This window comes from Atractosteus spatula, chromosome 13 (assembly GCF_055471065.1).
Source record: "Atractosteus spatula isolate fAtrSpa1 chromosome 13, fAtrSpa1.hap1, whole genome shotgun sequence".
Taxonomy (NCBI): domain Eukaryota; kingdom Metazoa; phylum Chordata; class Actinopteri; order Semionotiformes; family Lepisosteidae; genus Atractosteus; species Atractosteus spatula.
This window is the reverse complement of record NC_142718.1, coordinates 23,406,795-23,428,119: the sequence shown is the minus strand read 5'-3', so window position 1 is coordinate 23,428,119 and position 21,325 is coordinate 23,406,795. Positions and strand designations below refer to the sequence as shown.

Sequence of the window (21,325 nt, the reverse complement as noted above, 5' to 3'; positions counted from 1 at the left end):
TGTAACAGTATCAAATGAATAGTGTGGCATGGTGGTACAATAGTTAGCCTTACTGACTCACAGTGCTGGGTCCCTGGGTTCGATTCCAGACCTGGGGTGCTATCTGCATGGTGTTAGTATGTTCTCCCCATGTTTGTGTGGGTTTCTTCTCATGGTACAAAACATACTGGTAGGTTAAATTGGCTTCTGGTAAAAATTGGCACTGGTGTGAATATGTGTGTGCTGTGAGTGCCCCCCAATGGACTGGAATCTGCTCCAGGGTGTACCCTGCCTTGCATCTTGCTTGCCAGGATAAACTTCAGTTTCCCTACAAACCTTAACTGGAAGAAGTGGTTAGAAAATTGATAGATGGATCTAAAGAACAATGGCTCAATGTGTGGACAGGATAAAGGAGAGTGCAAACAGATATATGCAGATCTAAGAAGGGCTACAAATGTGAGGACCTGTCTAAACAATCCCATTGAGCCCATAAAACCCACCAATGAGAGCTGGGGTACAGTTGGCAAATCTTAATTTAATGTATAAATAATAGCATACATTTATTTTGTTTTATTTTTTCCTTGAAAATATGTATTCATTTACTGTATATCCTAACAAAGTGTGACAGTATCACTTGCATCTTTCTAATATCTTTTTAAAAGTCTTTTTTCTGTCTCTTGGTAAACTTTTCTACAATAAATTATTTGAAACCTTTCCATTTTAGTACAATGATTCATCAAATTTGGAAAAAAAATACTCCATACCCCCTGGCTTGTAGCAATGCTTTAATGATCTCTGCTTACGCAATGTCAGTTGGGCAAGGTGGTCATTTGTCTCACAGAATGAATGAGATGACTGGTTGTGATTGGAATGTCTTTTTTCTAGATTTACAATAGTTATACACAAGCAACCAACTGCAAAACATTTTGCAAAAACAAGAAAAGAACAAAAGGGATTTTTTAGCATTATTGAGAAGATGATAAACAAAACAGATTAGGCAAAGTAGTAAAATGTGTTATGTAGTATATTCTTCCTAGATTTAGTTATTGTTTTATTAATTTACTGAATGTAATTTGATCCGTTAGGTTTAATTTTAGTCTACTGCAATGCTGGTTGCTCACAATTCACAAATGCACATGCAGCTGATCTGTGCAAAACACATTATGATATTTAAGCCAAATTGTATATATGTATCCATACATACATCCAAACATATAAACAGTTTATAGACATTAATTAACCTAGCCACACCATCATGCCATTCAAGTTAAATTATATTAAAATTACCTACAGCTGTATCTAAAAGATAATTAGTGTTAATGTTTTAGAATTAAAGTTTTAGGTGTTTGTTGGACACAAAACTTAGAATGAACATTTTTTGTATTTGTTTCTGTTGTGAAAATTAATAAAACAATTTTTAAAAAGAACACTGAATGATCTGTTTTAGTCTTCTGCATTCCATTTGCCCAGAATAATTTTGATTTTAATATCAGAAGCTGTATTCCTCATGTGTTTAAGCTTTTGAGCACTGTTAGCTGAAGGTGACTAGAGATTGCCTAGGCAACCACCAGTAGACCTAGAAGGGCCAGAAAACAATGTGTAGGAAAGCAGAAAAAACACCCCACAACACCTGCCCATAAAGGAATAATAAGAGGTTACAATGATTTACAACATGGTTTAGTTAGAAAAAATATATATACTTATTGTACTGTGCCATCTCCTGTGACGTTAATAGTAACATTCAAACACCCAGTGTGCATATTTATTTTTCTTCCAGCTGAACATGCATGACTTCTGTAATGTAAAATCATATGTTAATTAAAATAACTTGTATAAAACAGATAGTGAAAGTATCCTTTAAACTATATAAAGAAAGGCATGGTTTATGCAGGCATACCAAACCTTCCCTACTGACTCTTCCTACGTGGTGTACATTGGTAATTTGTGGAAAAATTAATCTTATTCACCTGCTCATAGAAACAAATAAACCTCAAGGGCACACAGTTTCAACAAATTTCTCTTTTCATTTAAATCCTTGTAACCTCTTACAACTAAAGCTTGATTTGTGTTTTTAATTTGCTCATAAGTCCTTTTTAGTGTAAGCCTCCTTGTGTTTTTCATGTAGTCTGATTAAATTTCATGACAAAAACAGTGATTGTTATTGGCCAAATGGTTTTGTGTCCCAAAGTGCTCACTGGTTTCAGTATTCCTGGAGAATTCATGCATCATATAGAGTATGAAATATTTCAACTCTAGAGTATTATATTTCTTATCCAGATTAAATTTAAAAATCTGTTAAAATTCATTAGGCTATTGTGAAATAATATTGCTATATTTTGTTTGGATTTTTTTCACTAAGAAGGAGGAAAGTCTTTGCAAGAGGTAAAAAAAGCTTTGCTAAACGATTACAGGGGGTAAATGATGTCATAAGAATGTGATAATAGATTGCCAAATGTCTTTTAGTTGGAAAAAAAACAGTAAAAAGTAATTTATTGCTTTTGTATAGTAAAAGTTAAAATGAATTGCTAAATATTTTATTCATAATGTTTATTTTTTATTTTACCTTCTGCTGTTTCTGAATACATGATTAAAATGTAATATAATAAAATTAAATAAATAGCCTTTATAACTTCTGTTTCAGAACCACAAACAGATTTCTCAAAGTTAGATCTTTACTCATGTTGTAAGAATTGTGCATTGTATGTCTGTAAGCTCATTTATTGTTGTTGCTTTTTTATTTCAGATCAATATTTCTTAATTGTTGGTTCAGTACTGGACCAAAGATGGGCAGATGTTTGCTGGTTTATCTTTCATTTATAAGCTCTGTCACACAGGTAATGTTTATTCTTTTTTTTCTTAACATTTTAATTCAATAATATAAACAGAGAAGAACATTTGTACCAGTTCTAGTTCAGGAACTTGGATTGAGTGATTCTTACAACACAACCATATTTCAAAAACTGCCTGTATTCCATATTAAACTCAAGTGTATGAGCAAACTACATAAATATAAGTTATGTTTAGAAAGGCCAGGATCCAGCATTGCCAGGGAAGAAAATATGTAGGATTCCAAAAAAACTGTTTTTCTGCAAATATAATAATAATAATAATAATAATAATAATAATAATAATAATAATATTTATTTAAGTTTTAGCTTGTAGATTAGATTGTTAATCCTATAAATAATTATTGATTTTATTAGAGAGCATCTAATAAATGTTTGAAATTCCTATCATACAGTTTACTAATGAAATTTCACATATGGAAAAGTGAAAAATGCTTGACTCCACCCCATCATAATCCCGACCCTTCCAGCATACAACCTGAGTTTCTCACATTTTTTGTGGTCTGTTCTGTTCTTTTAGATCCCTTCAGGATCCTAACTGTTGGGCATTGGTCCCCTCTCTGGGAAGACTGCACAATCCCATTCCTTCTTTTCTGGTCTTTCTTTGGCTCTACTCACACACACTCATCCCATTCACTAGAGCTTCTCACTAACTCTTCATACTCTGTCTTCATTAATCACAAAGCAGTATGACTGATCCTTTTTGGCCAGGGACCCCTTTCTGTAACAAACACATCTGTCCCTGACGTAGCATCAACTGTGGGGTGTGGAGTTTCCTCTCTCCCTTTTATTTCATTTCTGAATCTGCCCATCTTTCTGCTGAGGATAAGAAGCAGGATGTAAAGCAGGAACTCAACCTATGCCATCTAAACTCGTCTTTCTCTCATTCTATGGGGAGAAGACTTATTGCCCTTCATCCTGGATACCACTGGGCCTTATTTTTGAGCCATGGTGGTGGCTTTCTCACAAAACCACCACATCACAAGGATGGACATTGACAATATTATTGTTTCTATTCTATCAGTGTCTTTTTTCCTTTTGGGTCCTCATTGAGTATTGACCAAGAGACAAAACGACACTGTGTTTTGCTATTGCTCTTTTTACAGTATTATGCAAGTTTGTACTTGGCAAAGAAGTAAGAATGTAAATAACTTTTGTTTAACTTGAACTGAATTAATAGCACAGAAATAGAAATATAATCCAATATTATGGAAATGTTTTTGTGGCGTTTGTGGAGTTTTAACCTTATTTTCCAATTTTACAAAAAGATTACACGTTATAATGACTTAATAGAGATTGATGTAGTTTATGAGATAACAGATCTTAACAAATATTTTCAGCGTCTAACAAATCAAAGCACAAGCTGTTCTGTTTGCTATACCTTTGAGCTAATGACATTCACACAAAGAATTGGACATTTTGAAACTACATAGTCTGATCAGTTATGCAATCACAAGTATCATGTAAATCTCCTGTAATTAAGAGAGGTTTGGAGTACAGCCCTACTTTGTCCCTTTCCTGTGTTCTTAAACAGGATGTGATAAATTGTCCTGTTACTTTGACCTTTGGGTATTTAGAAAATAACAATCCATAAACCTATTGAGTATTAAAACATTCTTGTGTTGCTTATACTAGGCACGGTTAAATAGTTAGCCAGCAGATTTAACCCATAAACAACAGCACAGTGCCAGGCTTAAGTTTCCATTTTTTTTGCAAACTGAGACACAGCAATACAATAGGGATAGAGGTGGCTGTTATCCAGCTAACTAATGTTCTGTTGTTTGCATACAGACGGAGGCATGAATAGATGATTCCAAGAGCCTTTCTCTGACACAACACATACTGTTCTTTTTGCCCATCACTCTCTCTGTTTCCCCTTAACTCTGCAAGGTGCAATCTGCAGATTTCCCAGCTTCCCTGCCCTCTTTATCACTACCCCAACTGCTACCATCCTTGAATACCAGCTGAGCTCTACCCAGCTAAGTCAGCAGCCTAATGATCAAACCTAATGTTTAAATTGGCATCACCCATAATATATGAAAGCATTATGTTATGTCAAGTTAAAATATCAGGGAATCAAATTCACAATCAAAGCACCTTCTTTAAGTAATATGTGATGTGTATTGTAACTTAATTACCATTTTTAATGCATTACCACTCCCTTTAATGGACAGGTTACACACTGTGCAGTGGCAGTTTCCTGTGGGTCTACAAACAACAAGGTCCAGCAGCATATACTGTATAATCAGACATCATTTAGTTTGTAAAGCAGATGCTTCAGCCGGTTTTTTTATGTGATGTTTTGTACAGTGATATGAAAATTCACATCACCTTGCCATATTTATCTTTTTTTTACCAGCTATTGGTGTTTGCAAACACAGATGTTAATGAAACTCAGGAAGATGAAGAGAACCACGTGTATAGCCCATTCGGAATCACCAGGAATAAGATAGTGACGGCACAGTTTGAGTGTTACCAGAAAATCATGAAAGATAATGTTCGCAATACAAATGGTAATGTTGCAAAGAACATTTTTTTAAACATAATCCCTGACTATTATTTACACTACAGTCCGAGACAATACCAAGACAATAAGTCACTTAGGAGCTTTTGCCTTTCAGGATCAATGCAAAAGCATTATTTTGTTTAGCATTAAAAGCATTTTCTGGTCACAACAGTGCTTGCTTACAATTCTCTATGGGAAATTTAGTTTCATCCAAACATTTTTTAGTAGACATCTTATGCAAGCTTATTTGATCAAAAGTGACTTACAGTACATTTGCACCTATTTATATAGGTGGGTATTTTACTGGGACAATTAAGTTTACTTTCTCAATGGTAGTGCCCACCTGGGATATGAACACACAATTATCTAGTCAGAACTCTAATCACTTGCTAATCTGTTTCTTGCATTTCAGAGCTGAAATAAATGATTGACACCATAATTTTCTTCTATTTTTTGTGTAGCAGCTTTCATATAAAATGTGCTATGTAAGTCTATTTAGTCTCTTAGAAAACCTTGTAACTATTAATAGGCAATGACAAGGCCTTAAGGTAATTTTTCTGTGCTGCATTAGCAGCTATTTGCAAATATTTTGTACTGTACTTTTTAGGTTGAAATTCACTTTTTATATTGAAAACAGTCTCCTATATAAAGCAATACTTCAAATGATACAAGTAGGAATTTATAGACAATATTTTTAGTTTTACTGTAATGTTTTTCAAACAATATGGATTAATATTATAGGACAAATGTTGGACTCTGAAAGCTATATCTAATAGATGCTATTGAATAAGAAGTGTGAAAGGTATCAAACAGCAGTATTTATTTACTATTTGAAGTCCTAGTTTGAAGTCTTTCATATACAAGGGACTGATATGGTTCAAAATGTCATAATATCCACGCATGTTTCTGTCAGTGACTTACTTCCATTTACTGTAAGTCCTAGCCTTTCAAAACAACACCACCACAAAAACTAGAACAAATCAGGAAGCTCATTCAAAATAGTCAATAAAAAGAAGGCAAATATTGCAATGTAATTCAAAGTTGCTGCTAAGGATGTTTGGATTGTTTTTCATGACACTTCCCCGACAATGTTTTGTGTTACCACCACAGAACCCACATGTAAAAGCACATGGGACGGATGGCTATGCTGGGACGACACCCCTGCAGGAGTCACTTCAGAACAGCACTGTCCTGACTATTTCCAAGACTTTGACCCTTCAGGTACATTTCATATTCTCTGTGTCCAAGCAAAGCCTTGTCACCTCATTATATAGCTGCATTGTGTCATCCATGCCTTTTCATCAATCAGAAAACAAGACTATAATCTCTCGCTTTTCCATTTTTTTATTTTTAAATGTGGCCAAACAAACAGTAGACACCACAAAAGCAGGAAAGTCTAGGCTTTTTACAGGCATGCTTTTTGTGGCAGACCTTTGTTGCTTCACTGCATCGGGCTGCAGTTTTTGTTTTAACTGTGCTAGAGGCAGTCTGGGGGTTTACTTGATTAGCATTTTTACTGTGCATATGACCTTCTAACCATGTTAGCTTTAAAAAGCTGAAGATCAGAGAGGGCATTGAGTAGTTATCACAAAAGTCATAAGTTTACTGGAAATGATGGGCTAGTTTCCAAACTTTATTCCAGTGGTTGCTTAGATACCAATCAGGATATACAGTAATTAAACTATATCTATAAATACTAGACAAATCTATCTTTAGCTGTTACCTATGATACAAGATAACTAGAAACATCTAACTACCACACAAAACACGCTACCAGCGACGGCTATCTCCCCCCACAATAATGTCACTGTTTTTTTATTTATTTTGCTTCAGAAATGGTAACGAAGATCTGTGATCACAATGGGAATTGGTTTTTACATCCAGAGAGCAACAGAACATGGACGAACTACACAAGGTGCAATGAACGCACTAGTGAGAAAGTGCAGGTTTGTTTTCTTTCTCAGTTCTTAAAATTACAATTCCCAGATCTTATAAACACAAAGAGAGACGTGTTTCATTTAGAATGTCATTTTTGCTTCTGAAAGTACAGCATATGATTGAGGCTAACAAAGGTCTTTGAGACTTATTTTACAACAGAGTTTAGCATTTCATAGGGGTTAAAATCTACAGTAAGATACTGTATTACATGTGGCTTTTAACCAAAACAGATTTCAGATTGCAGAAAAGCAGAAAAATAGTTATTACAAGCACTTTGATTGTTATGAAGATATAAGTCTTTGTTAAAAATATATATGTTATTCAGCAGCTGCTTATTTTCAATTTTTTATGGTTTTATTTATCTGCAGACAGCATTGAATTTATACTACTTGGCTCTAATTGGACATGGATTGTCATTAGCATCACTGTTCATTTCATTGGGGATATTCTTTCATTTCAAGTAAGTATTTGAAAATAGTATCATTACTTTAATAAAGCAATATTTTTAAATTTATATAACATATTCATATGTACTGTGTCAAAATCCAGTTTTGGTAAAGTTGGTAAAGTACCCCTGTGCTTTTGTAACTTGACTTGTTAAGACTTGTTACAGAAGTCTTAAAATCCATTCTTAAAATAACAGTAATGTAGTGTTGATGTTAGATGGACATGATAAAACATTTTATATTGAAGACAATTTAAAATAATTAAACCAATACAACGTGACAAGATATTGACTTTAGTATTGATAAAAATATATTACATTATTTTCCAACAGAGTAGAAATGTTATTATGTCTTTATATACTATTCAAGGAAATTTAAATGAATGGATAATCAAGTGCACAAATATATTTCTGATGATTTACAAGTTAATTTTCTTTCTTTCTCTTTCACTAGGAGTTTAAGTTGCCAAAGGATAACTCTGCACAAAAACCTGTTCTTTTCCTTTGTTTTAAACTCGATCATCACTGTCATTTGGTTTACAGCAGTGGCTAACAACACAGAGCTTGTATCAAGAAACCCTGTGAGTAAATCAGTAATATTGATTTTGGTTACTTCCCACAAAAATGAAGCATTTTCATCAAGAACATATGGCTAAAAACAACATTTTAGGATCTCAACCATTAAAGGTAACCATGCAGGTCACATATTATGTCTTCAGATAAAATTCATTGACGTACTGTAGCTAATGAATAGTGCAAAACTGGCCAAGAGCACTTGAGCTTGGATAGCTCTGAGTCCTAGAGCTTTGTGAAGCTTTGAGTATCCTCAGATTGCTGTACAGCAGTGACCCCTGTGGCTTGACAGGTGCTTGTGACCTTGCAGTGTTTCAGTGAATTTGTTCTCTTTCTTACAATTTAGCACTCCTGTTGGTGTTGTAGGCTCTGTATGTTAAAAATGAGCACTCATATTAGTGTTGTAGGCTCTGTATGTTAAAAATGAGCACTCATGTTGGTGTTGTAAGATCTGTAGGCTAACAGGATGTTAAGATGAGTTCTCCTGTTGATGCTGTAGGTTCACAGGATGATACATATGCGTGGATGCCTTAGAGGTTTTAAATATCTTATGTTCAAGCACAAGGGTATCTGCAGTTAAGAATTACCGGTTTTGGAGAGAGACAAAGTAGAGTCAATTCTCAAATTAAGAAGAAAAATTGAGTAATATGTCAATGGATAAGTACAGGAAAAATACATTGTCTGTTTTTTCAATCCATCCATTTTACAGCTGATTCTTCCAATTCTGGGGATCTGGACCCTATTCCAGCAAGCAGCAGGTGCAGAGCAGGATACACCCTGGACAGGACACAAGTCTAATGCGGCACAGACAGACACAAACACAGCTGCTCACACCAGGGCCAGTTTTCCAATTAACATTAATTAATTAGCAGCCAATTAACATTGCAATATGTTTTTGAAGCTTGGGAGGAAAATGGAAATGGGGAGACCATACAAACTCCACACAGATAACATCCCAGGAATTTAACCCCAGGCCCCCAGCACCGCGAGGCAGCAATGCTAAACACTGCACCAATATGCTGTCACTACTTATTCTTGAAATTTAAATACCAAATACATTATCCAGTGAAGTGAAGCTATTCTTTGTCAATTAGTATTTTTATATGATAGTTACAACAGGTTACAACTTGTTCTTTATTCTGAATAGCAGAATAGTCTCTGGCCTTCCATGGACCTCACCAGGATAGGCTTATTGATATTGGATGGATATTACATTAATGGGTTACTGACAAATACAGTATATGGGTTGAATACAAGTGTTATTCTGTCAGTTTTTTGGATGACCTGTTATACCTTAAAGAAGCATCCTAATCTGATAATACTGTCATTTTAGCTCAGCTGCAAAGTGTGCCAATTTATTCAACTGTATCTGTTTGGCTGCAATTACTTCTGGATGCTATGTGAAGGAATATACCTCCATACTCTCATTGTTGTGGCAGTGTTTGCAGAGAAGCAACACTTGATGTGGTACTATCTTCTTGGATGGGGTAAGATAAGACTTCTGTTTGGCTTTTTAGTCAGATATTACCTATTTTTTTTCTTTCCTCTGATATAAATGTCCTTCCCTTACATTTACTGACTTGCTTAAGAAGTTGTTATACAATAAGTGCTTTCTGATGTAAAATTAGTTGGTTAACTGAGATAGCAAACTCCTTTCTGGATCATACAACATAAGGAAAAATATTTTCTTATGCTGGGTGGTGTCATTACAGTTTTTTCTATATAAAATGCAAATGATATTCCATAATTTATATATATATAGTTTAGTGAATACCTATTTTCCTCTTTTTTCCTAAACTATAATAATTGTAGAATGAATTAAAACCTTTTATACATGAAGATGTATAAAGAAGAAGGTGACTGCAGATGTATAGTATACACGTGTATCCTGCATAAAGAAACACAACAGTCCTAATATTAGAATAAATGTTTACATTTAAATATTTTTACCTTTAATTACACATTACATAGCACTAACCAATTTACCTATTTTTGTCTAATACTGTTAATGCTTGTTGAAAATGTTAGAGCTTATACACTGTAACAAAATATAAAAATACATTCAGAAATTTGTAAAGTTTTCTTGTGCAAAGATACTGCTTCCTGCATTATAAAAGGTGCACTGAATGGGTATATTTAATAACTCTTTAACCAAGGCCATGACTCACTGAAACAGAGGCAACACACTGTGGGAATACCAACTGACATATGTACTGTACGTGCAAATACTTAACATCAGCTGAACCTGTTCTAAAATGTTCTTGTCAGAAACGTATTAACAAATGGTAGAAGGGTGTCATAGCTATATATAATATAAGCCAAACTCTTATTAGTAGTAGTATTATTATAATGACAGGATGACAATCATAATAATGGGTGGAAATGCAATGCTTAATGGACAGACTACCTTAAACATATTTTCTATCTGATACAAGCTAATCTTATATTTTTTTCCCCAGGATTTCCATTAATTCCAGCCTCCATACACGCAGTAGCTCGCAGTTACTACCATAATGATAAGTAAGTTATTTTCCTTTTCTTGTTTCACTTGCCAGAAGCAAAAATAAAAATGCTATACATACAAATTCACTACAAGGACATTTCTAAATCGATTAACTTAATTTCCCAGTTTTTAAGAATCTTACTAATGCATTTATCAATATATAATGTTTATTTTAACAAAATAGCATGCATAATAAAACTTTTTCTGTAAAATGAATTAACAGGATCACGTGTTCTGTGAATTTGACAGGCCAAAAAGACAGGCCTTCAAAAATGCCATAATCTACAACTGTGATTTGAGATATTTATTGTACTGTATGTGTCTTATCAATTACCCAACATCATTACTGACACAATGAATGACCTCAGTGTCCTCCTTCCATATTTTTTTGAGGCAAGAAAATATAGATTTGTATTCACCATCTTTTTATCGGTCTCTAATGTTTATGTACAGTGCAATAGATGTGATATATCTTTAAAAGCATTTCCTGTATGTATGAAAAAGTAATAAAATCCTTTCTGTCCTCAAATGTACAGCTGTTGGATCAGTTCTAAAACATCTCTGCTTTACATTATCCATGGTCCCATCTGCGCTGCTCTGTTGGTAAGCTCCTAATTAGGGTTCTCAAATCACTTTCTGGAACTCTGATTCAGTACATTGTTGGATTGTGCATTGTGTGCATAGCTTTGAAAGAAGAACAAATTTATTGTTGCAGTGTACCCTACTAAAAGAGTTAATTAATAAGCAATTGAGTAATACACCTGCCTACTTGTTTTATTTATTCTTTACACAATTCATTTAAAATGTCTTTTTCTGTATATTTATTCTGTTAGCAACAACACAGTCCTGAAAAGATTCATCCACATTTTTCTGAAACATTTGCTATGTTACTTATAGTATGTTTTTTCATAAAGCACCCAACATTTATAAAGATGAGACTCTCTTTAGAGATGTAACCCATTGCTTTACATAGCACATGAATTAACTATTAATGATCTATATTTTGCTTTTCTTATTTTAGGTAAACCTATTTTTCCTGCTAAATATTGTGCGCGTTCTCATCACAAAGTTGAAAGTCACGCACCAAGTGGAATCCAGTCTGTATATGAAAGCTGTTAGAGCCACTCTTATTCTGATCCCACTTCTGGGAATTGAGCATGTAGTGTTTCCATATAAACCAGAGGACCAGGTAGCAGCAGAAATCTTTGACTATATGATGAATATTCTAACACATTATCAGGTAAAGAATACTGTATTGTTCTTTATTTAATATTGTTTTTAATGTTATTTTTATCTTATAATGTTCTTCAGAAAAGAATAGTCTGTCTAGATTGCACAAGGTTTTTCGTAAATAAAAAGGCCAGCAAAACCTAAAAAAAATGAGTGTGGTAGCGAGAGGTTATTGACGTGTGTGTGAAGAGCTATGGAAACTGGAAGAAAATGAACACTTCTTTCCTGCAGTGTACAAAGTGAAATTCTAGATGTGCTGGGGTTTGTATTTCTGAGTAAGTGCTGAATCAGCTAAATACATTAGATAGCAGAAGTACTTGTTTGTTTTCTGATTCATTGCAGACTTAAAGAAATAACTGCATGATACTAATTACTGCAATGTACATGAATACACGTGGAATTAGCAATCTTCAGTGAAAGTGACATTTGTTCTTGTATGATTTCTTTCTAGGGGCTGCTGGTGGCCACCATATTCTGTTTTTTCAATGGCGAGGTAAGATTGTTATATGAAAAGATCATGAAAAACCATTAAATAAAACATGGGTGCTATTTCTGGCAAAATGTGGTTCTTATACTGTATGTCTATAAAATCATTCATGAAATAAAAGAACACTGATCTTTTATCTGTCTTCTTTCATAAGAGCCTTTATCCTAAACATAAAAATAAAGATTGTGGGGGCTAGCTTGTTAATTTTAAAGAAAGATTAAAAATATACTGTAGGTGGCTTCAGCTAGTACTGGCAGATTGCCATGTTGTTGTATTGCAGATCCCTGGCTAAATAGTCCTTTGTGTTTTAGGTTGTTTTGCTATTTTGCAAACACTGAGCACAAACATGATCTGAACACAGACATTCTTCAAAAGAAAGATTACACAGGAGAGACGATTTGGCACATCACCTAGTTTATTTGGCTGCTAGTAGCTAATTAATCTGAGGGTTTCATCCAAAAGCTTATTGAAAGAAGCCATGCTAGTGTACTGTACCTGCTTCATCAACATGGCTGGGTAACTTAGTCCAAACGCTTACGACACTCTTTTTAATTTAGAAATGTCAAATAGTTTTTGTTATACCCAGCTTATTTTTAATAGCCAGCTGTTTTCATGCCTCACAGCTACCAGTCCTGCGACCACACACAAGGGAGAGTGTGGAAGTGCAGGCACACTCCTACAACCCTCCTACCTTAGATTCCACTTGTCTTTTAATACATCACAGGCAGCACAGCCCATGTACCAGATGAGATTGAAGGAGACGCGTGTCACTCACTTAGCAGCAATGCAAGCCTGCAAACACTGGGGACTGAGGGTGACTAATCCCACCCTCAGCGACACTCAAGTCCTTTCATTCTGTGAAGCACTTTTAGAAGCCACCTTTAAAGGTGCTATATAAAATAAAGTGTTTTATTATTATTATTAAGTCAATTGGAAAGTAACATGACTCAGGCTTGATCCCGTGATCATAGAGCTCATCCTGTGCACTTATAAATTACCACCTGTTCTCAGTTTTTAATGATTTTTTCCTTTTACAAGTGTGTTTTTTGGTTTGTGTTTTGTAGTGATTCATAGGACGTCTGTTGACTTTGTGCCTGAAATATTCAATGCCTGTATATTTGAATCAGAAACTCTTGTAGTCTTCCCTGTTTAAGACTAAAACGATTCTGTTCTTTTGCCCATTTAGTGCAGGCCATGCCTTTAATCCCAGGAATGTTTCTGGCCACTCTTCTCTGGATGCATTGAGCAAAATTGTAAACAGTTTTCTAGATACAACTTTATCGCAATGTACAATTTTATCTTAACATTCCTGAACTTAAATTCTGCATTTTTAACTGAATTATCTTACATTCTGTTGGCCTTTTTTACTGCTTTCCCACAATGTGCTGGGTACATATTGTACAGTAGTTCTGAAAAATCATAAACAGATGATTAGCAGTGTTCAAAGGAGCACTTCACGGAGATGGTAGCATCTGCCAGGAGACCTGAGTTATTTCTGAGCAATATAGGTGATGTCCATTGGCAGCAAAGGAAATATATTGTACAACTCTAAGGCATCTGCTGTGAATTAGGACAGAGCTAAGGTCCCATGTCTATATGATGTCCACTATAAATATCAAATTGTTTCCTTTTAAACAATATTTAGTTTCAGTTTCTTCAGATTTTGTGGAATTTGTGGAAATGTGTACTTTCAAGCAGCATAACTATGAATAATGCAGAGAAAATTGATATAGTATAGATAGTGCTAACATACTCATTATTTATTGTGTAGGTGCAAGCGGTACTAAGAAGACATTGGAATCAGTATCGTATGCAGTTTGGAAGCAACTTCTCCCACTCAGAAACCCTGAGATCTGCCTCCTACACAGTATCATCAATAACAGATTTCCAGGGCTCCTACAGCAGTGACTGTAATACAGAAAGTTTGAATGGAAAAGGCTGCCATGATGTCAAAGCCACGATTTTGAAATCTGAAAACCTGTATGCCTGAGGGTTGCCTGTGTACTATTGACCACAGCAGTGAGGATTGTTGAAGACCAGAGAATTAATCATTTGTAGATGAGACAGCTATGGAGTATGACCAGCCTGAACTTCTCCCATGATACAGCATCTGAGTAAAAATAAAAACTCAAAGCTTTTATCTCTTGCTATAGACTGAACTATGGCCTGTTACTTTCTATCATTTTGGTGAACCTGCATGCAATTTTAATCAGGAGCTCCCAAAAGAACTTTTAATTGGAATTTACATGAAATATGAAGTACGGGAAGCTGCTTCACTGCTTTAATCTGGATCGGAGGGAAACATTTTTGTTCCTGTCTTAATGTACAGTACTGAACTAGTCACATCACATAAGGACTGGAGCAGAATGAAGTCATGCACAATAAGTCATTCCAAAATGAAAGTATCCTTTTGTTATTTGATCACATTGAATGGTGTGCCAAAAATGTGAGGATACCAACATGAAATGCTTTCTGCCAAACTATGGACTGGTAGTCACAGATTTCCACACGGTCTTCAATACAAAGCAATCATAACAATGAACTGTGGTCTGGTAAAGAGAAAAAAAACTGAGGAAAGCCTCATGTACCAATGTGGAAAATTTGTTTAATTTTACGGGATTTGTGTTATCACACTTGAATATTCCTGGAAGTCACCTGCATCAGTATTATTTGATTTCGTGACACATCCTGATGATTGAGGACACTATGAAGACATCATTGATTGTGGGTTTCTTGGGGGCTTTATATACAGTACAAGATCATATGTTTTAGTGTATATGAATATATAGTTTACACTTTAATTATAACACTGCATATTTTCATACTAGAATTATGTCAATCATTAAAATTAAAATGTACAATTTTAAAAGGTATAGTTAAAATGCTGTAAATGTGACATCTAAAACTTATATAAGATAATCTTATTCAAGTTCTTGCTCACTATACACAAGAAAGGAAAGCAAATTAAGATGCTAAGCATGGACAATTCAAAGAAAATATGAATAGGTCTTAGCCTGTTTGCTTCTCAATAAAAATACATACTATAATTTAATATCAGAGGAAGGCTAACCTTCTTAGAAGCATACTATAGCCTGATAAATTCCGTTAACATTTTAGTGTTGATTTAATCAATATTCATGGGCTAACTGGCTAATGAAAATCTCTTTTATATTATCACAATATCTGGAAATGTAATTACCTCATAGGAGAAACAGATATCGTTATTCTGTCTTGGCCTATATTTTTCTCCCCCTTGTGTCCAATTAGAACTCGGACACTGTACTGTACTGTATTTGTTCTGTTAACATTGTATTAAATTACACAGCTTAAACAGTCTATAACCTTCTAATGTATATGTTAAAACAATCACCAAATAGCATCCTATTTTTAAATACAAAATTTGATACCTTTCTACACAGATTAATGGTGTGGGAAAATTAATGGGTTGTCAGCATTTTGCATATTTTTGTCTATGGAAATGATAGTTTTGCTGAGCTGAGATGTGTTAGTCTAAAAAAGAAGCTGTATTTACCAAGAAAGATCATGACTGCTAAAAAAAAATATATTATTTTTTTTGCAAAAAAGAATAAAAATTATAAAGTCATATGGCTCCAATTAAATACAGTATATAGTACCACTCTGTGTTACTACACAGTAAAATGTCCTGGCCAAATCCAGAAGAATTGGCTCAATTTCCAATGCATTCTGTTACTGACAAATTGTCTATTGCTACAAGTAACTTGACACCCAGTGTGAAGATAATACTCCCATTTCATTCTAACACTGCCTTAAAGTTATATCATCTCCCACTGAAAATTAATCTTCTAACATTCCCACAGGGCCATTGCCCCCTCTGCTCTGACTTTCTTTTTATGTCTGGCACATACAGTATGTATCTTGTTTCTTCATACATTTCAAGTTGTTTCATGTCAAAATGCTGGAAAAGAAAGTGGCTCACACGTAAATGTTGTAAATATGTTTGTACATCATTAGAAGCAAAGATTGTTTTGTGTATCTGTTTATATGTATGTGTGGTTATATATACGTATATGTAAGGATGGATCAGAATGTATTTTTATAGTTCTTTAGGATGTATGGAAGTACTTGGAAAATTTGGATTTTTTTGCTGTTTTTTATAATGTAATAATACAAACAGATCTCCCCTTTGGCTGCCAGCAAACCTCAAATCTACATTAATCTGGAAATCATTACTAGGCTGATTTTTGGCTGAGATGTTCTGTTGTTTTTGTTCCACAACAGATTCAAATTGAAACAAACTACAAAGGCCTCTTTGTCAATTGAATTAAGTTTCAGTTGGAAAATCCAACAACCAACAAGATTATTTTATTAGGTTGGGGTTTAAATGAAGAGTTTTTTTAGGAAAAAAATACAGAGTAGTAAAAATGTAGTAATACAGTCATATTATCACTAATAACATCTTTCATCCAGTGGTCTCCTCACTCCAGCTGCCAGTCCAGCAAGAACCCATTATCAATTTTGTACTCCATCTGTAAGGACTTAAAAGTATTTGATAAAAAATATACATTAGGCTATTGAAAGCAGTGTTATTTTTAGTATATGTAAATATGTAAAATATTTAAAACTTAAATACATTAACTACCCATTTAATAAATCTACAAAAAGAAAATATTTTCAGTTCAAGGTTAGCAGATTACATTTATCTGTCAAAGCCTGGCAACAAAATTTATCACTGCAGGACAGTTTCAAATAGCTAAAACTTTATACAGTTGAATGTTTCAAAGGATTTCACACACAATTTTGCTATCTGCTTAACCTTGCCTTTCATTTGAGTGAAATCTCGAAAATCCTGATTATTTTAACATTTTTGGTTGTTTGTTTCTTTGGAAATCGGTGTGTACTGTACTGTATGTATCACTGGGAATCATGTCTCTCTACGGATGAAATCTGCTGTATGAGTGTAAATTATACATCTTTGTATCCATATGTTAACATAAATTTGTGGCAAAATCTGTTTTTCACTAAATGTGGGCATTGTTGCAATGATGTGTGTATGTTATCATATAATTATAGATCATTATAAACAAACTTATTCATCTAATGCAGTCTCTTTCATTATTATGTGAAGTTACTGTATGGTAATGTTGATTCAATAAGAGGAAAAAAATGTGACAGAACTTATACAATGAAACATTATTTTGTTTAGCAAGAATGATATTGTTCCAGAAACAAATGCATTACTTTGCATTAGAGTGACATTTCTGGAAATATAATTAGAAACAGACTTAGACTAAGGAGAGCCAAGATATGAAAACCAAGGTAAAATTAGTGACTCTTTACTGAAACTCTTTGTAAGTGTTATTTCTTGGATGTTTCACATGATAAGATTTATATTACAAAATCCTAAATGAGTTGTATGTTGCATTATACTGTAGTGACATTTTTATTTACTTAAATAAATACTATAGTGAGTGGCACAGTCGTGCAGTGGTTAGCATTGCTGCCTCATAGTACTGGGGCCCTGACTTCCATTCTAGACCTGGGTTGATATCTTTGTGGAGTTTGTATGTTCTCCCTGCTTTTGTGTGTGTTTCCTCTGGGTGCTCTTGTTTCCTCCCACACTCCAAAGACATACTGGTCTGTTAAATGGTTTCTTAGAAAATTGGTTCGGGTGTGAGTGTGATTGTGTCTGTGTTTGCCCTGCGATGGCCTAGCATCCCATCCAAGGTGTGTCCTGCTTGCTGAGATAGGCTCTGGCACTCCTGCAAACCTGTATTGGATAAAGTGGTTAGAAAATGAATGGGCATATATATATATTCATTTGCTAATTATCACAGTCCTGTCAGAATATAAACATTTACTGTACATGTTTTTTTTTCCTGAGGGTCTGATACTGTCGACATGCAGATGGATGGATAAGTGTAAGCTTTAATATCATTTTATATCAACTCCAATGAGTTACCATTTTCACAGTTTTGACATTTTTGTTATTACTAACATGTTGCCCCTATATTAAATAAAAAAGTGCCACACATTGGTAACCGTAATTAGAATTTCATAATACTTAACAGGAGCTTCCATAAAGTGTTATCATGCAATAAACCCTCCATTTTCTACACAACCATGTTCACTACACTAGTGAACTAATGGTCTTCTCAAGAAGAGCTCCAGATGGTCCAGTTTTTGTCTGTAATTACAAGTTACTAGTACCTAACATTGAAGCAGTTTTCCTGTAATATTTTAAGAAAAAACTAGATGGGATGCTTGGAAAAATAGTATAATACGAAGTATTAAAAAGGGCCAAGTCTCTTCTTATTTGTAACTATCTAGTGTTAATAAATTCTCCAGTGAAGTAGATATAATTAGCTTCATTGCTATGAACATCCACTGAACTTCTGAAATTATTCAAGCAAAAGTTCAATGCAGCCTTTGCCTTCCTTTAGTTTTTCAAATGGATTTTATTCATTACAGATATACAAATTATGAAATTAAAAAAGAAGTGTAATACAAAAGGTAAGGCTTTCCTTAAAAAGGACATACAGTACAAACCTCAAAATAATTATCTTTATGTGTAGAAGCCATAACTGAAGTGCAACGGGAAATTAAGTCGAATGTTGTTTTTTTTCAATTTTGCTAGACACAGAACAACTGGAATCAAAAGGAAAAAAATATTATTAAAGTATTCTTATTTACATTTTTTTCATAAGAATATTACACCAAATGTTACATGATGTTAAAAGCTCTAGAAAATAGAGTTGAAAGGGTTGCCAAATTATAAAGTGACCTGTTCAATTGAGAATATTCAGGACACTGTTCTTTGTTGATGTACAATTTTGCAACAATTACTTTAATTAGCAGAAATATATATTATATACCATTACAGTATCTGTATTATACAGTATATATATAGTATATATTTTTTTTGAATAATTGTAGATTTAAAATGTTTCAATTAAACTGGTATTTATTACAGCACAGCACAACATTTGCTCAATACTTAATACATCAATTCCTTTAAATGACCAAGAGACACAAAATGTTACTTCATTATCTACTAGATCTATAGGTACAAGCCATTGCAAGAAAAGGTATTTTTGATTTCTCAAAAGTATCACATATCACTGTATATTCTACTAGGTAAAAGAGATACAGTACAGTATATTACAGTATATTACTTTGTGTGTACTTGAACAAGAGCAACTTTTACACATTACACATCACCATCTTTATCTCTGCTCAGCCCTCTATTCATCTGGTCTAGAATAGGACACAGATCTGATCCAGTCATTGCTGGGCCTATCCGATTACCTGAGATTTGCGTGTAGCCATTTTGGGCAGCTTTGAAACAACACAACAGAAACCAGAAGGAAAGCCACATCTTGTGAGGCACATCCTTATATAGCATTACAGTAGTTAGTTTTGTCTCCTGGGGAAAATTCTCAGCGAACTGCTGAGGTCGGGGTTTCTAATTCCCTAGGCAACAAATACAGGGAGTTCTCCAATACTACCACCTTCTACTCAACTTACGCACCGAGGGAACCCCCAACCTTCTTCTGCAAAATTCCCACTTATAGGATCCTTAATAACTTCCTCTTACATATGACTAGGGAGCATTGTCTCTTCCTCAATAACTCTGGGTTCATCCGCCTTAAAAAAACCCAAACTTCATCTTGGTTTGTATAAAAAAAGAATAAATCTTAACCACCCCCTCATGGGGAAACCACAACTCCCCCCGCCCAGTATTCGTACCATAAAAAGTCATAACCAACTCCCTTTATGGGGTTAGGGAACTAACCTGTCTCACTCTCCCTTGACTTTAATCTTTTTCCCCAGTCATATTTTGTATTAGCTGGTTAATCAATCCTGTTTGGCCAGGACACTTACTTAAGTGTTACCTTACCAGAGCCTTGAAACAGCAACAAATGGGTCTGCCACTACTACTCTAAGCTCTCTGTGGGAAACCTTGCTCCTAACCCAACAGCACTAAGATGGCTTATCCTTTACCCATAAAGCAAAAGCCTAAGCCTAACAAATAGTGCTAACCCAAGGGGGGAGCTAACCATTGCTCCTCCTTCTCTCAATCTACACTTTACAAGGAGATATTAGTTTTTTTTATTAGTTTATATTACAGGTGATATTAGTTTCCTACAATTGACCATAATGTTAGGAGTGTTCTAAGATGTTCTCTGATGCTCCCTCTTTGATGTGATCTGTTTCCCTCCATACCCCTCTGACTTAACCCTTTCAAAAGAGACCAAACAATGAGCATCAGCTACAGCAGGGTGTTGCTAGTTTACTTGGGTTGCACATGCAATTGTTTGCTTCTAACCCACTTTATGTCTATAATAATCCTACTCAATCTACTTAACCCTCTCTAAGATTTTCTAGACCCTTCAACGTTCACCTCGCAACAACCAATGCTTTGTTACATCAGATTACATCCATAAAAGCAGGGGTACAGTAAAATATTTAAGCGTTATGAGTATATCTAAGCGTTGGCTGTAATGCCTGAAGTGTTGATGTCAATGTATATAAGTGAGTGATAAACATATAGTACTTTATCTTCATTACTCACACAGAGCTCCCCTTTGTGATTTTACTGGCTCTATGCACTTTTTCCCTTGGTACCACAAGGAGGTCATTCTAGTATAGTTTTCTCATAGGGATTTAAATCTCTCTATTCTGAGGACAGGTAGTCACAAAAGGAGACTGAATATGCAAAGAAATATAACTGAAGCAGTATTTTTGTCTCTGGGGTCACAGTTGTCATGGAAACTGCACTTTGTAATAACATCTGTAAAATAAGGTAAATGCTCGGAAGACAATTTGAATCAAAAGG

At 34.4% G+C, this 21,325-nt stretch overlaps 1 protein-coding gene across 1 annotated transcript in view; it reads left to right on the top strand.

Moving 5' to 3' along the window:
- The window catches only part of calcrla (calcitonin receptor like receptor a), a 35,743-nt gene extending 18,156 nt beyond the window's left edge, over positions 1 to 17,587 (top strand). Inside the window, exons 2-13 of the mRNA XM_088930433.1 lie at positions 2,723 to 2,813; positions 5,185 to 5,338; positions 6,442 to 6,552; positions 7,165 to 7,277; positions 7,638 to 7,729; positions 8,169 to 8,295; positions 9,621 to 9,774; positions 10,747 to 10,807; positions 11,327 to 11,393; positions 11,812 to 12,030; positions 12,472 to 12,513; positions 14,279 to 17,587. Coding sequence (XP_088786559.1) covers positions 2,763 to 2,813; positions 5,185 to 5,338; positions 6,442 to 6,552; positions 7,165 to 7,277; positions 7,638 to 7,729; positions 8,169 to 8,295; positions 9,621 to 9,774; positions 10,747 to 10,807; positions 11,327 to 11,393; positions 11,812 to 12,030; positions 12,472 to 12,513; positions 14,279 to 14,497 — 1,410 coding nt within the window. The 5' untranslated portion in view covers positions 2,723 to 2,762 and the 3' untranslated portion in view covers positions 14,498 to 17,587. The remainder of the gene's footprint in view (positions 1 to 2,722; positions 2,814 to 5,184; positions 5,339 to 6,441; positions 6,553 to 7,164; positions 7,278 to 7,637; positions 7,730 to 8,168; positions 8,296 to 9,620; positions 9,775 to 10,746; positions 10,808 to 11,326; positions 11,394 to 11,811; positions 12,031 to 12,471; positions 12,514 to 14,278) is intronic.
- Positions 17,588 to 21,325: the final 3,738 nt, after the last annotated feature.